The sequence below is a fragment of the Pleurodeles waltl genome, chromosome 7 (assembly GCF_031143425.1).
Source record: "Pleurodeles waltl isolate 20211129_DDA chromosome 7, aPleWal1.hap1.20221129, whole genome shotgun sequence".
Taxonomy (NCBI): domain Eukaryota; kingdom Metazoa; phylum Chordata; class Amphibia; order Caudata; family Salamandridae; genus Pleurodeles; species Pleurodeles waltl.
Window position 1 is genome coordinate 1,215,053,890 of NC_090446.1, and position 16,311 is coordinate 1,215,070,200.

The 16,311-nt window shown below is 46.1% G+C and overlaps 1 protein-coding gene across 1 annotated transcript in view; it reads right to left on the reverse strand.

Annotated features, from left to right (window-relative positions):
* Positions 1 to 16,311, reverse strand: part of TBCD (tubulin folding cofactor D) — a 1,666,801-nt gene that overhangs the window by 519,906 nt on the left and 1,130,584 nt on the right. The window contains 3 exon segments of the mRNA XM_069200356.1: positions 4,533 to 4,673; positions 12,820 to 12,911; positions 13,464 to 13,582. Coding sequence (XP_069056457.1) covers positions 4,533 to 4,673; positions 12,820 to 12,911; positions 13,464 to 13,582 — 352 coding nt within the window.

Here is a 16,311-nt window from a genome sequence, read left to right on the forward strand (position 1 = left end):
TGGGTGTGTGTGTTTTATATTTTATTGGGTGTGTGGGAGTGGTGTGTGTATGTGTATCAGGTGTGTGTATTTGGAATTGTCCAATGTGGTAGTGTTTTGTAAATGTGTGTGTATTTTGAGCATGGCGGTGTGTACCGCCAATGGAATACCGCGGTTGAAAGACCGCTGCATGGATTCGTGGGTCGTGATAGTGTGGGCGTATTCCTGTTGGCGTGACGGTGGAGGATTTCTTATCGCCAGTTTATCACTGACCTTTGGTGTGGCGGACTTTTGTGGGTGTCTAGATTTTGGCAGATTCTGGGCTTTGGGTCATAATGACCATGGCGGAATTCCGCGGTCGCAGCGGTGTGTTGGCGGTCTTCTGCACGGTAGTAAGCGGCTTTTACCACCAATGTTGTAATGACCCCCATAATTTACATGCTGTATACCGTGATCTTCTGCATTACACTGGGAATCACTGCTAAAAGGAGGAGACATGTAGTGCTGGCGTCAGTTCCAGTTAAGGGAAACAATGTGAGGCAGCAGAACAGAGTGCATTTTTGGTTCTTTTTTCATTGCTATACGTCCCACATAAGCTGAAGATCTCCAACAGGTTTTCATGATTATTATTTGTTTTAGCAATAGAATGTACGTTTTGGAATCTTGCCAAGTGAGTTACATTAGTCTTGTCCACAGCTCCATGGTTTCATGACAAGGAAGCAAGGAGTTTAGTCCTCCTGTTTTTTTAGAATATGATGCATACATCTGTAACTCATTCCATGAACTGATGAAAGCAAAGAGCCCAAGGAAAATCTAATAGGTCACAATTCCACCAATACAAGCAAGGGTGCAACTGAAACACTCATTACCTGGTGGAAAAAGTCCCAGAGCAGCCTCATCTCAGGCACTAAAAGAATGCTAAAGGCTCTCAACTTCAGAAGTTTGAAGACCTCTATTGTCCGTAAGCTTTTTTGGTTGAAAATGAGCCACCTCTTCTAGCATGCTGTGGACTCTTTCCTCTGGAGGGAAGGGCCTCCCCTTTCGGTAATGCCAAGAACATTCTGATAACCTGTACTTGCTGACAGGGCAGAGAAAAGCTCAGGTTGGGAACCATGCTATACAAAGTGTGCAAATAACTCAGTACAGTTAGCACTCAATCAACCTTAATATTTTTGCATACAGTGATAGCAGCAATGACTTCCCAGTATTGCATTGCAGGTTCATACCAGATTTCTTGGTCCTCTAACGGCTTGGAGCTGTACTCATGACTGTGCGATGCTATGAATAGCTGTAACTCCCTCTGTCTTAAGGTCATGGGATACATCAAGGTAAGGAGACCACAAGTCCCCGTGTCATGGTCCAGGATGTGATAAAACATGCCTTGGATCAATCCCAATCACACACCTTTTAAGGCTGCCCCCTAGAGTGTAACCTGAAAGGGCTTTGGAGGCAACATAGCTTTGACTGAAAACTCCAACTGCTGTTTTGACGAAAGGGAAAAACACAAAATGAAAATACTACAGGGCCTCTGGATCCTGGAGCCAGTGGTACACAGAATACAAGTTATTATATCACCAGAGTGAACAATGTATCTTTCTCTGTTACTTTAGCCAACAACATTGGCTATTCAAAGTTCAGAACACTTTGGGCACTTTTTGGGAGATTACTGAAAAATCTTCCATTTGCAATCTCATGCTTTGGTAAATGTCCCAGAGGAGAAATCTGCAGAACGACTTATCTATTAGAAACATCAATTCAGTTGTTCATGTTACTGACGAACAAGTTACCTTTGGTAAAGCTTTTTCTGGTAGAAGCTCCATTTAACTGCAGATTTATCACCTTTTGAATAGTCTCCCAAGTGTCAGACTGGCTCTGGAAATTATCAAGCAATACCCCTGCACTAGTAGGTGGAGGAGGATCTGCTTCAACGTCTTTCTCCATCAGCCGTGAGGTGTGCAGGCTGATATAGGAGCCACCCATGTGCATTGACATCGGTTACTTTGTGACCTGCCAGCTCCCACAGACATGAAGCCAAAATCAGATCAGCCGTACCCAGTGTGCAGATCTCTAAGTTGGAATCTTATTAGACAGAAGGACGGTCGGTGAGGAATAAGCAGTTATAGACGATACTAGAAAGAGTATTACCATAGGTAAGTAACTTTCCTTTTGAGAGAGACATCTAACTACATGTGCCTCACATTCTGAGTAGATACCAAAGCAGGACCTTTCAGGAGGTGGGTCTGTGAACAGACGCAAACCTAAAAGGCTGGCCAGACCGAGCGGAAAATTGCCCTTCTCAGTGGACTTGGCTGTCCAGATACCAGTGCCTCATGAACATAAGGAATGATGCCTATTTAGCAGTTTCACAAATGTCCAGAAAATTCACTGCATGAGCCAATGCAATGGTAGCGGTCTTGGCTCTGGTAGAATGAGACCACAAACCATCAGCGAGCTCCTATCGGGTGAGTTACAGAGCTTAATAAAGTGCAATCCATAGTGAAATGGTCCTTTTCTGCACAGCCTTGCCTTGCTTTGCTCCAGTAAAGTGGACAAAGAGCTGATCGTCCACCCAGTGTTCTATGGTACGATCAATGTAAAAGCTGAGAGCCCTTTGTGGATCTCTTCTTTCCTCCTTCTCATAGAGGGATGAGGCAGAGCAAAGAAGGACAGAAGAGTAATTCTCTAATCCACATGAAAGTGAGTCACTAGCTTCAGAAGGAAGGAGGCTTGAGTCCACAGAACCAGCTTGTCTGGGTAGAAAGTGATGTAGGGCAGGGTGACAGACATGGCGCATAACTCACTCACTCACTGCATCAATATTGTGGAAACAGGAAAAAAATTCTTGAGGGTGAGCAGCCGGAGAGAACAATTGTGTAGAGGCACACATGAGTAACGAGGGAACCAAATTTAAATCCCACTGGGGCAAAACAAACAGAGAAGTGGAAACATATGTTGCAAACTATTAAGGAAACATAAAAACAGGTGATTTGAATAATGAGAGCTGCTCCGGCAACCCCTTTAATGGTGCCCACAGCAAGACCATGCTAGCCTAGAGACAACATAACATTAGACAGCTTGGCATGGAATGAGCCGATGTTTAGAAGCACACCAGGATGCAAATGTATCCCACAGTCCTCTGATCTGTACCTAGGAGACTGGTCCGCACGCTTCCCCTGTTGTCCACATGTTCGGTGAGAACAGTGGCCTCGAAAAGACTGGAGGGATTGCTGCAATGGCTGGATTTGCTGGTAATATTGAAAGCCCCAACCATGGTCACCAAGGAGGGCAAAACTGATGGTGTGTCTAGGAGCAGAAATGCCCAAGCACTGCACCATGGTCCTGCTGTCTTTAAAGCATTCCATGGCTGAATCCGCTTTGTCTCCAAAAACACAGGAATTTATCATAAACCATGTGCATAAGACTTGCCTGAATATCACCTGAAAAACCAGTGGACCATATCCAGGCATATCTGTGAAGGGCTACACTGATGTCTAAAGCTTTGCCAACTTATCAGTAGTATCCACTCCCCACCTGATAGAGAATATAGTCGCATCACAACTGTCCTGCATGGCTGCTTTCATCCATGACAGGGCCCGGAAGCAAAGTCAGTCCACCGTCTGGGGAAGTATCCAGACTAATGGTATTCTGGAGGTCCTCGTACCAAGTATCCGCCTAATAAGGCTGGGCACACTCATCCTCAGCATCGTGGCCCACGTCTTCGTCTATACCAAAGAATTAATGTAGGGCCTGGGCCCTTTCAGAGGGCAAGGGCATTGTGTCAGTCAGAAAGGTGACTAAGCAGTTATGGCACAGTTAAAGCAGCTCATTGTCTTCGTCAAGGTCAGGCAGTGCTGTCTCAGCAAGGGGTAGCACTATGGGTTGGTTGTCTTTGTTCGGAGTCGATGGCACAGGCTTCAGTGTCAGTGGGTTGCATTCTGGCGTGGGTTGTGAAGCTGGGAGCAGAACCAGATCAGGATCGGAAAGGATCAGAATGTGCTCTTAAATGGAATGACTGGAAGTGTGACCTCAAGGGACAGAGAGGTCACAAAGTGGGTTATGCCATGAGCAACTTTTCTCCCCAATGACCTAGGAGTGCATCAAAGGGCAATTACTGCAGGCCTCTGAGTCTTGGTCCGATGCCAGGCACCATGGGCAATTCATATGTGGGTTAATCATTGATATTTCTTTGCCACATTCTCCACACAGTTTGAATCCTTTAGATTTGGGAGGCAACATTGTCTCTTGCACACTGTACAAATGTTGAAAACATGAAAAACAACAGCCTCAAGAAAGAGAAGGGATAGCTCCGGATCCGTGTCTGTTGGCACAGAAAGAAAGGAACTGGTGCTTGCGCGCATGGATGACTCCTATATAGGCTAGAGCATGTCATGTCTGGCGCAAAATTACATCGACACCTGAAGGAATATTCTAAAAGTAAGAAATCTGTGGTTAGAAGTCTCTATGAGAAATTAGTTCCAATGACACTCCAAGGGTTATCTTAGTATGAACATTCTTACTGCTGTAAGAACAATTTAAGGTTTTTGATATCTTACCAAGCCCCAAAGTCTCCTCGGCTGTCTGTAGTGTAGTCATGCATACAGTTAATGAATGTATTATAGAGCTGGGAAACATTGTCTTTGCACAGAGCATCAGATGGTGATCCATCTGCGTTTACGCCAACCGTCTTGCAAACCCTGAAAAATAAAGACACTAGGTATAAAAGTTACCAAAATCACTTGCATTGCAACATACTGGCTACATAATATTGCTTGAAAATGTAACTGAGAAATGGAAAAGAAAGCAAATTCTAACTATCAACTTAAGGCACAAAGTGAGGAGGGGTCCCTTTTGGCTGAAATGGATGATGCAGTCACTCTTTGGGGCTCACATGGAGTTAATCTTACTGATGAGTTACTTACCTTTGGTAACGATTTATGTGGTAGATACATAGCCAGTTGCAGATTCCTTACCTTAGAATTTCCCTCGGGCGTCAGACTGGATCCGGAGATTTTTCTTCAAGCTGTACCCTTGCACGTCGTTAAGTTGCGTCGGTCGACTCTGCGGGCGTTGTTGGCATCGTGGTCGCCGTGATGAGGTTGGGAGCCGTATACAGACGCTGCCTGAGCGGGGACTTCAGTTTCTTTTCACGACTTTCCACGCCAAAGTGCAGAGTCATGAAGAACACTGAAAATGATGCGCCAGAGCTAAGGCCCTGAATGGGGAATCCCTGTCCCTAGAAATCAGTTCGCAATGGGGCTGATGGGTGGGTCGGTAAGGAATCTGCAACTAGAATTTGTCTCTACCAGATAAATCGTTACCGAAGGTAAGTAACTTGTTAATCTGATAGAGACTTCTAGTTGCAGACTCCTTACCTTAGAATAGATACCGAATCAGTGCCATCCTTGGTGGTGGGCGGCGAACGAAGATAGGACTAGAAAGTCCTGCAGGACCGAACGACCAAAGTAGCCATCCCTGCGGACCTGACTGCCAGGCAGTAATGTTTAGTAAACGTGTGCAGGAATGCCCATGTTGCTGCCTGGCAGATATCCAGGACTGGAACTCTGCGTGATAATGCAGTGGTAGCAGCAGCTGCTCTGGTGGAATGAGCACGCAACTCCGCAGGGGGTTGCTTCTTTGCCAAAGCGTAGCACATTTTGATGCAAAGTAGTACCCATATTGGGATGGTATGCATTTGCACCGCCTTCCTTTTCTTCGCACCCACATATCCAACAAAGGGTTAATCGTTCACCGGGAAATATTTAGTACGATTGAGGTAGAACGCCAATGTTCTTTTTGGATCCAGGTGGTGGAGACTCTCCTCTTCATGTGGATGTGCAGGTGAGTAGAAAGTAGGCAAAATGATGGACTGGCCTACATGTCCTTTGGGAACGAATGAGGCCCTAGTGCGTAACACCACTTTGTCAGGGTGCACATACAAAAACGGGGGCTTGGAAGAAAGAGCCTGGGGCTCGCTCACTCTGCGAGCAGTGGTGATGGCAACAATAAAAACAGTTTTGAAAGTAAGGAGCTGTCAGGGACAATTGTGTAGTGGTTCAAAAGGAGCACACATCAAGTAAGTAAGGACACGTTTGAGGTCCCACTGAGGCATGATAAATGGAGTGGGAGGAAACAAATGGGTGAGACCCTTAACAAATCTATCAACAAAAGGAGACAAAAAAAGGGAAGGTTGATCAGGCAATCTAAGAAAGGCTGAGATAGCCGATATGTAACCTTTAAGGGTGCCCAAAGCAGAGCCCTGCTGGGCCAAAGAAAGAATGAGCAAAATAACGTCAGAGAGGAGCAGAGAGGGGATCAACAAACTTGCTGGTACACCATGCCACAAATTTATATCAACGACAGGCGTAAACCATTTGGTGGAGGGACGCCTGGCTGCCAAGATAACATCACAGACTTCAGGTGAAAGGTCAAAATCCATCAACTGCTCAATCTCCAGAATGGACAGGTTTGGGTAGAGAACCGTCCCTTGCTGCTGCGACAGAAGATCCTCCGGAAGAGGCAGCCTGAGTGGAGGATCTGTGGCAATGCTCAGTAGCTCTGGATACCATACTCTCTGTGCCCAGTCCAGAGTCACCAAGATTACTTGGGCCCGGTCGTTCTTGATCTTCTTCAGAACTTTGGACAGAAGTGATAATGGCGTAAAGGCATAAAGGAGGAGGCCGGAGTTCCACTAGAGACGAAAAGCGTCTGTAGGAAGTTGGCTCTGTATGTACTATTTCAAAGTAAGAAATAGTGTGCACAGAGTCCAAGGGTTCCCCTTAGAGGTAAGATAGTGGCAAAAAGAGATAATTCTAATGCTCTATTTTGTGGTAGAGTGGTCGAGCAGTAGGCTTATCAGAGGGTAGTGTTAAGCATTTGTTGTACACACACAGGCAATAAATGAGGAACACACACTTAAAGACTTACTCCAGGCCAATAGGTTTTTATATAGAAAAGGATCTTTTCTTAGTTTATTTTAAGAACCACAGGTTCAAGATTTACAAGTAATACTTCAAATGAAAGGTATTTCACTTAGGTACTCTAGGAACTTTGAATAATCACAATAGCATGTACATTTTTGACAAAAATGGCAATAATCTATTTTAAAAGTGGACACAGTGCAAAAAATCAACAGTTCCTGGGGGAGGTAAGTATTTGTTAAGTTCACAGGTAAGTAAAACACTTACAGGGTTCAAAGTTAGGTCCAAGGTAGCCCACCGTTGGAGGTTCAAGGCAACCCCAAAGTTACCACACCAGCAGCTCCGGGCCGGTCAGGTGCAGAGGTCAAAGTGGTGCCCAAAACACATAGCCTTCAATGAAAACAGGGGTGCCCCGGTTCCAGTCTGCCAGCAGGTAAGTACCCGCATCTTCGGAGGGCAGACCAGAGGTGTTTTGTAGGGCACCGGGGCAGACACAAGTAGGCACAGAAAGTACACCCTCAGCAGCACAGGGGCAGCCGGGTGCAGAGTGCAAACAGGCGTCGGGTTTCAGATAGGACTCAATGGGGAGACCCGGGGGTCTCTTCAACGATGCAGGCAGGCACCGGGGGCTCCTCAGGGTAGCCACCACCTGGGCTAGGCAGAGGGTCACCTGGGTGTAGCTCCTGCACTGGAGTTCGGTTCCTTCAGGTCCTGGGGGCTGCGGGTGCAGTGCTGGTTCCAGGCGTCGGGTTCCTTGTTACAGGCAGTCGCGGTCAGGGGAGTCTCTGGATTTCCTCTGCAGGCGTCGCTGTGGGGGCTCAGGGGGGTCAACTCTGGCTACTCACGGGATCGCAGTCGCCGGGGAGTCTTCCCTGTAGTGTTAGTTTTCCGCAGGTCGAGCCGGGGGCGTCGGGTGCAGAGTGGAAAGTCTCACGCTTCCGGCGGGAAACGTGGGGTCTTTAAAGTTGCTTCTTTGTTGCAGAAAGTTGCAGTTTCTTGAACAGGGCCGCTGTTCTCGGGAGCTTCTTGGTCCTTTAGATGCAGGGTAGTCCTCTGAGGCTTCAGAGGTCGCTGTACCCAGTTGGATGCGTCACTCTTTCAGTTTTCTTTGAAGTAGGGAGACAGGTCAGTGGGGCTGGGGCCAAATCAGTTGTCGTCTCCGTCTTCACTGCAGGGCTTCGGGTCAGCAGTCCTTCTTCTTCTTTAGGTTGCAGGAATCTATCTTCCTTGGTTCTGGGGGCCCCTAAATACTGGATTTAGGGGGGTGTTTAGGTCTGGGAGGGCAGTAGCCAATGGCTACTGTCCTTGAGGGTGGCTACATCCTCTTTGTGCCTCCTCCCTGCGGGGAAGGGGGCACATCCCTAATCCTATTGGGGGAATCCTCCTTCTACAAGATGGAGGATTTCTAAAAGTAAGAGTCACCTCAGCTCAGGACACCTTAGGGGCTGTCCTGACTGGGGGGTGACTCATCCTTGTTTTCCTCATTATCTCCTCCAGCCTTGCCGCCAAAAGTGGGGGCAGTGGCCGGAGGGGCGGGCATCTCCACTAGCTGGGATGCCCTATGGTGCTGTAACAAAGGGGGTGAGCCTTTGAGGCTCACCGCCAGGTGTTATAGTTCCTTCAGGGGGAGGTGAGAAGCACCTCCACCCAGTACAGGCTTTGTTCCTAGCCACAGAGTGACAAAGGCACTCTCCCCATGTGGGAAGCAACATGCCTGGTGTGTGGCAGGCTGGCAAAAACTAGTCAGCCCACACTGGAAGTCGGGTATGTTTTCACAGGCATCTCTAAGATGCCCTCTGGGTGTATTTTACAATAAAGTGCACACTGGCATTTCCCAGTTTTCAGTGTAGCCATTATGGTGCTGTGGAGTTCGTAATTGACAAATTCCCAGACTATTATACTCTTTATGGCTATCCTGCACTTACAATGTCTAAGGTTTTGCTTAGACACTGTAGGGGCATAGTGCTCATGCACATATGCCCTCACCTGTGGTATAGTGCACCCTGCCTTAGGGCTGTAAGGCCTGCTAGAGGGGTGACTTGCCTATGCCACAGGCAGTTGGATGTGGGCATGGCACCCTGAGGGGGGTGCCATGTCGGCTTTGCTTTTTTTTCTCCCCACCAGCACACACAAGCTGCAAAGGCAGTGTGCATGCCCTTGGTGAGGGGTCTCCCAGGGTGGTATAATACATGCTGCAGCCCTTGGGAACCTTTCCTGTTCACAGGACCCTTGGTACCAGGAGTACCTTTTACAAGGGACTTAACTGTGGGCCATGGGTGTGCCAATTGTGGAAATAAAGGTACAGATTTTGGGAAAGAACACTGGTGCTGGGGCCTGGTTAGCAGGATCCCAGCACAATCTCAAACGAAATTGGCATCAATATTAGGCACAAAATGGGGGGTAACCATGCCAGCAAGGGCACTTTCCTAGAACCGGGATATGGAAATAAGCGTCATGCAAGTCCAACACTGCCATCCAGTCTCCTGGGACCAAGGCACACAGTTCCTGAGCCAGGGTGGGCATTTTAAACTTTTTGAGAAAGAGATTGACGGCCCGGAGTTCTAGGATAGGACGTAAGCCCTTCCCCTTTTTGGTCACCAGAAAGTAGCGGGAATAACAACCACAACCTACTCCTGGCACAGAGACCCTTCTCTATGGCTCCTTGGCCAAGACCGCCACGACTTCCTCGTGGAGAAGTGCCACATGATCCTCCGGTGGTCGGCCGTAGGATGGAGGCATGGTCGGAGGAGCAGTCTTGAAGGGGAGGTAGTAGCCCCCTCAGACGATCTGCAAAACCCACCCGTCCACAGTGATGGATTCCCAGTGGGACAGGTGGTGGCGAATCCTGCCGCCAACTGGTCTGGAGTGGGGGATGGACTCAGAAGGTTTGGAGGCTGCAACAGGGGCAGGATGGACTGGGCTCACCTCTGGTTCCCTGTCCCATGAGCCCGTGGGATTCCACATCCCTGGCCACGCAGAGGCTGAACAGCATGGGTGGCACAGAGGATGGGAAAGGGATGCGACAGAGAGCTCCTTCTGTGGCCACGAAAGCGACAAAGGCTGGACTGTTGGGGACGAGGGGCAGTCGAAAGGCTGAGGGATCGAGCCGTAGTCTGGGAGTCCTTGAACCTCTCAAGCGCCGAGTTCAATTTGTCTCCAAAGAGATGGATGCCATCAGAGGGAATGTCTATAACAGTCTGTTGGACATCTCCTGAGAAACCAGATGTCCTCAACTAGGAGTGGCACCTCAAGGCCACCGTTGACGCAACCGATCTACCCAGAGAGTCGGTCGTGTCCAGCCCACATCGAATAGTGAACTTCGCTGCATCTCTCCCATTAGCAACTGCTTGGGAGATGATAGTCTGGGCCTCCTCTGTGTCTGCGGCAAAACATGCGTGACAGGAGCAGACCCAGAAGCAGGGTCCGAGGATGGAGGCCCAGAGTCTCGACACTCCTCCCTTGTCGCATCAGCTGAGCGATGGGGTGAAGTTGAAGGATGCCTCAACAGAACTATCAAAGTCAGTCAAAAATTTACCAGGGTAGCTCTCTCCGGATCAGCAGTTAGCGCAGAAAGAAAAGAACTGACGTCACGGCACTGAGGCGGCATCTATATATTTGACTACTGACGTCATCACGGTCACCACGACGCCAACGAAGCCTGCGGAATCGACTGACACCACCTAATGACGTGCAAGGGTACTGCCTGAAGAAAGAACCAGATCTGACGCCTGGGGGAAATTCTAAAACTAAAAGGCTCTATCAGATACGTTGGTCATAAATAAACATAAGAATGTCAAGCAAAATTAATCTGGTGCGCAGGAATTGAGAGTGATCTTGATTTACAGCAATCCACAGTGTCAGTTGAGTTCAAGAAGGCCCCCTGAGGGAACATAGGAGTCCAAAATTCATTTCCTCACTCTGAGGCAGTGGAGGTATAGTCAAATAATGAAAAAATTGGCTAATATGCCACATAAATACTGATAAGGAAGTGATAAGATGTGTATCAAAATTAAGTTTTATATGTACATGTAATTTGATTTCTGTAAATACATTTAAAGGCCAGGATGGCATTAGTTCATAATGTGGTAGGGTCAAACCACAGGTACCAGACTGCATTGGTGTGGTAAAGTAACTATAAAAGATGAAGACTAAAAAAGGACTAACAACCGTGATCAAGACCTTTTTGGGCGTTGGCTGTATTGTGAAGAAATAATAAACAGTCATTAATCCACTTTAGAGTGCTACTCTGTTGTATTTGCTCACAAAATTAAGGAGGAGGTATGACCTCATGAGAGCACCAGCACTTGGAGCGCACTGCAGTGTTGACAGACTGAATTTTATTTATATATATATATTGTATTTATTTTTTCAATGCAAAAAAACAAAGGTAACAGGGACTTTATAGCTAGGTTCTAAATTTACTCGTACAAAACCATAAAAATTCAGCAGTTATAGTCAGAGTTCTTTCAAGTAACTATAACTTGCGCCCTAAGGTAACTATAACGCCTTGCCATGCAGTTTTCCTATCAATAATTTTATTGCAAATGTTGCAGTGATAATATCAAAGATGCCATACAAGATCTCATCAATGACATAATATGTGGAGTAATTAGGTGTGCACAGTGAAGGCGCGAGTTATAGTTACCTTAGGGAGAGAGTTATAGTTACTTGAAAGTACTCCAACTATAACTGCTGAATTTCTACAGTTTTGTACAAGTAAATTCTGAACCTAACTATAACATCCCTGTAACCTTTGTTTTTTTCCAGTGAATTTCTAAGTTTTTTAAACGTAAAGTAATTTTAATTACTATACATTATTCCAACCCTGCCGCACCCAGCTGTTACAAGGCCTGGCCTTGCAGCGAAGCCCTTATAACCACCTGACCTAGTGCCGCACATGGCCTTTGGCCGTGGCCAGCGCAGTTGGGCAACAGGGCCTGTCTCTGTCAGTGGATGTGTGAGGGGGTGGGTGAGCGTCTGAGTGGGTGTGTAAGTGGGCCACGAGCCTCTGAGTGCATGTATGAGTGAATGAATTAGTGTAGGAATGAGTCTGTGGTTTTTCTTTTAACGTTTTCCATAATCATGAATAGTTTGCAAATAATCGCAGAAATTCCCCAAATCCTTGAATTTTCGTGAATATTGCACGCAGTGACACAAAATTATATTAAACCTATAATTTGCCCCTAAAACACACCTGTATCACACCTCTGGGGTCAGAGTACCTTCACCCTGACCTCTTATGCCACTTCCAATTTCGATTTTCACCCCCGGGGACCGTGTCAGGTGAAATAAAATGGAAGTCGCAACTTTCTAGTCCGGTTGTGGTCAGCCAATTTAAACACTTCTTTTTGCACACATATTCGTGAAAATTCGAATTTCGCAATTAATTGCAGCCAGAGACATACAGATTTGTTTGCCCTTAAATGTCTCCTAAACTACTGAACGGATTTACACCAAATAACAAAAAGCACAATCTGTGTACCGGCAGCTAGCTTTCTGCCACATTCGGTGCAATTCCATCCATCCTGTAATTCCAGTAGGCAATAATATTTTATTGTTCGCTAACAGTGTAATAAACATGGAGAACAGGGAGCTTAACTGGCAGATGAGGTACGTAAAAAAAAAAAAAAAAAAAAGGCTTTTTAATGTATGTTGTGTGCATGTTTTTGGGTGAGAGTTTGTTGGGGTGTATTGAGAGTACTTAAGACCGAGCCAGACTAGATTGGAGTACAAGTCCCAAAGGTGATACAGAGAAAAAAGGTGTGGTGCACATCCTAATTGAACTTTCAGTATTAACCTAGCTCCAACCATAATCGGCAGGACCACAAAATAAACTGAATAGCGTTTAATGTACTGATTACATTTGTGGGTTTTGTACAATACAAATTAAAGGTTCCGCAGAAACACACTGGATAGAACATACCTTGCAATGGCTTTCAGTCCATCTCGTCGAGCTTCTGCAAAGCTCAGGTCCCTGGAAGAAATGCTAGTAACTTTTATAAGCCCGTTCAAGACCTGGAAACAGAAAACACATTTAGTGGTTCTGTTTGAACACGTAACTAAGCGCATATTTATTTTTAAGATCGTACTTAATATCACAGTCAACTTCTTGCCACAAAATCAGTACTTCTCCAGATAAACAGCAGAAGAAAAACGCTTTTCCCATTACTTATCTTAGCTGACACTGCAACCCATGGTCAATCTGGGGGGAAGCGAATGGTTATGTGTGTATTTCTACTTCACTGTTGACCTGACTAAAGATATCACAGATGAAATCGTCTACGATAGTGCTGAAGACATCAAACTGTTGAACGTAAATAAAAAAAGGGGGGGGGGGAATTACGGTTGTATGCAAGAGGGGTTGACTGAAGGAATAGGCGCAGGTCCAGGGCCAACCCCCTGCTGTATTCTGTACAAGACCTATCAGATTATAAATACATAATAGACGGCAAAGAGGGTCATGCAAATTGGGTGCATTCCACGATCTTTTAGTAGGGACTGTGAAATCTCTAATCGCAAACCATTAACTGAAGGTCTAAATGAAGTACGAGAGATACAAGAGCTTACCTGCTGAAGCTTGCCTTTGAGCATGAAATTTGGAAAGGATCCCAGGGCCAGTGAAAAGCCACAGCGAACCATTTCTTCAGGGCTCTGAAGCTCAGAAATGTATTGATTCACTAAATCATCTATAGAGTAAACACAAAGAAAAACAGCACCAGCTAGATCAGACGACCATTTTCATGTTTCAGCATGTTCAACAAGAGATGGAAAAGAAAGAAATAAAAAGCAGAGGTTGACTCCATCAAATACATAAAATATCATCAGCTGGAATGATCCTGACCAATACTTTCTTAAATTTCAGATTATTCATATGTCCTATTTGAAATATTGTCGTTTGCAAGGTTAAGAATCTAGAAAGATTTTTCAAAAATATACAGGTATCACTGAAACGTCATATGATGCATTACAGAAAAAAATCTTTTATGACTCAAGGATGTGCCCAGAGCATAATGTCACTAGGGCGTGGGTATGGAAGCACAACACGAGGCCTGTTAGAAATTGGGTCTCTGGTTGGCAATCAGTTTGCACTCTGTTCAAGCAGGGACCCTCACTCTAAAGAGGGCAAGGGAGCTACGCTCCTAAGACAATCGCTGCTTACCCCCTTGGTAGCTTGACACAAGCAGTCAGGCTTAGCTCAATGCAATGTGTAAAGTATTTGTACCAACACACAGAGTAATACAGTGAAAACACTACAAAGTGGATACCACACCAGTTTAGAAAAATAGGCAATATTTATCTAAATCAAACAAGACCAAAACAACAAAAATCCAACATACACAAGTCAAGATATGAATTTTCAAAGAAAAAAAAGAGTCTTACTCCATAGAAAACAATGGTAATGTTGATTTTACACAAAATACCTAGTATGCATAAAAAATAAAGCCACAAGGGCGAGCGTGCGTCGGAAAAGTCAGCAGTAAGTCGATTCCTTACTCGCAAGTGAGGCCGGACATCGTTTCTTCTCCAGTTGGGTAGGCAATGTGTCGTTTTTTTCTCTCCCACAAGAGAGTGATGAGTCGATTTCCAGACAGGCCACCTCTGATCCGCGCAGGTTCATGATGAGTGACGATGCGTGAGAAATCCAATCGCACGGTATTGGAAAACCGCACTGCGTGGAGTTTCCGTTGTTAGCAATGCAGGTGCATCGATTTCAGCCACTAGGCGGGTGGCTTGTCATTTTTACAGCCGCGTTGCAGGTGGTGCGTCAAAACTTTCCAAACACGGCTTCCTGTGCCTAGATTTCAGCACTGGTTCTACCAGCTTCAACTTTCAAGGGCCAGGGGACTGGATAGGGCACCACTTGTAAAGACAGTCTCAGCAGAGGAAGACTGGCCCTGAGACTTCAAAACAGGAGGCAAGCTCAGTCCAAGCCTTTGGAAATTCTTCACAAGCAGGAATATACCACAAAGTCCAGCCTTTGTCCTCTTTCAGGCAGAAGCAGCAACTGCAGGCCAACCAGGCAAAGCACAGTCACAGGCAAAGGGGAAGTACTCCTCTGCTAGCTCTTCAGCTCTTCTCCTTGGCAGAGGTTCCGCTTGAATCCAGAAGCAATCTAAAAATCTGGGAGTTTCGGTCAACTACTTATATCCCTTTCTGCCATTGAAGTAAGCAATCTTCAAAGGAAAGTCTCTGTTGTTCACAAAATCCTGCCTTGCTCAGGCCTGGCCCCAGACACACACCAGGTGGTTGGAGACTGCATTGTGTAAGGACAGGCACAGCCCATTTAGGTGTAAGTGCCCACTACTCCCTACACTCTAGCCCAGATGGCTCATCAGAACATGCAGGCTACACCCCAGCTCCTTTGTGTCACTATCTAGAGGAGATTCACGAACAACACAAATGTCAGTCTGACCCAGACAGGGAATACACAAGCAAGCAGAGTCACAGAATGTTTAAAGCAAGAAAATGCCCACTTTCTACAAGTGTCATTTTCAAACAGACAATTTAAAAACCAACTTCACTAAAATATGTTTATTTAAATTGTGAGTTCGGAGACCCCAAACTCTATATTTAAAGGCACCCCCATGTTAACCTATGAGAGAGATAGGCCTTGCAACAGTGAAAATCAAATTTGGCAGTATTTCACTGTTTGGACATATAAAGCACATAAGTACAGTCCCACCTTTAACATACACAGCACCCTGCCCATAGGCCTTCCTTAGGGGTGCCTTACATATATAAAAATTGAAGGTTTGTGCCTGGCAAGTGGGTACACTTGCCAGGTCGAATTGGCAGGTTTAAACTGCACACACAGTGTGTGCAGTGGCCTGAGCCATGTTTACAGGGCTACTCATGTGGGTGGCACAACCAGTGCTGCAGGCCCACTAGCAGCATTTGATTTACAGGCCCTGGATGCCTCTAGGAGACTTACTAGTAAATCAAATGTGCCAATCATGGACAAGCTAATTACACATACAATTTACACAGGGAGCACTTGCACTTTAGCACTGGTCAGCAGTGGTAAAGTGCCCAGAGTACCAAAAACAGCAATAACTGAGTCCAGCACACAGTCAAAACATGGTAAGCAGAGGCAAAAAAGACAAGGGAGACCATACCAAGGATGCCTGGTCTAACAAGGCTGTATTAAAACCACATTTAGGTACGTTCCTTGAGAAACAAACCTATGCCACCCAGGAGCTGTAGTCAACATGAGGCAAGGACCAGCCAGATGGAAGGTCCAGACAAGTTACTTACCTTCAGTAACTACCTTTCTGGTGGATACTCAGCCTAACATATTCCTCAACTTGTGAATATTCCCTAGGCGTAAGAATGGTCTGGAAAGCTGTAAACCAGTACTCCTGTGAACCAGTAGGTGGCACTGTTCAGCTCCGCAATGATATCGTTCTGCTATTGA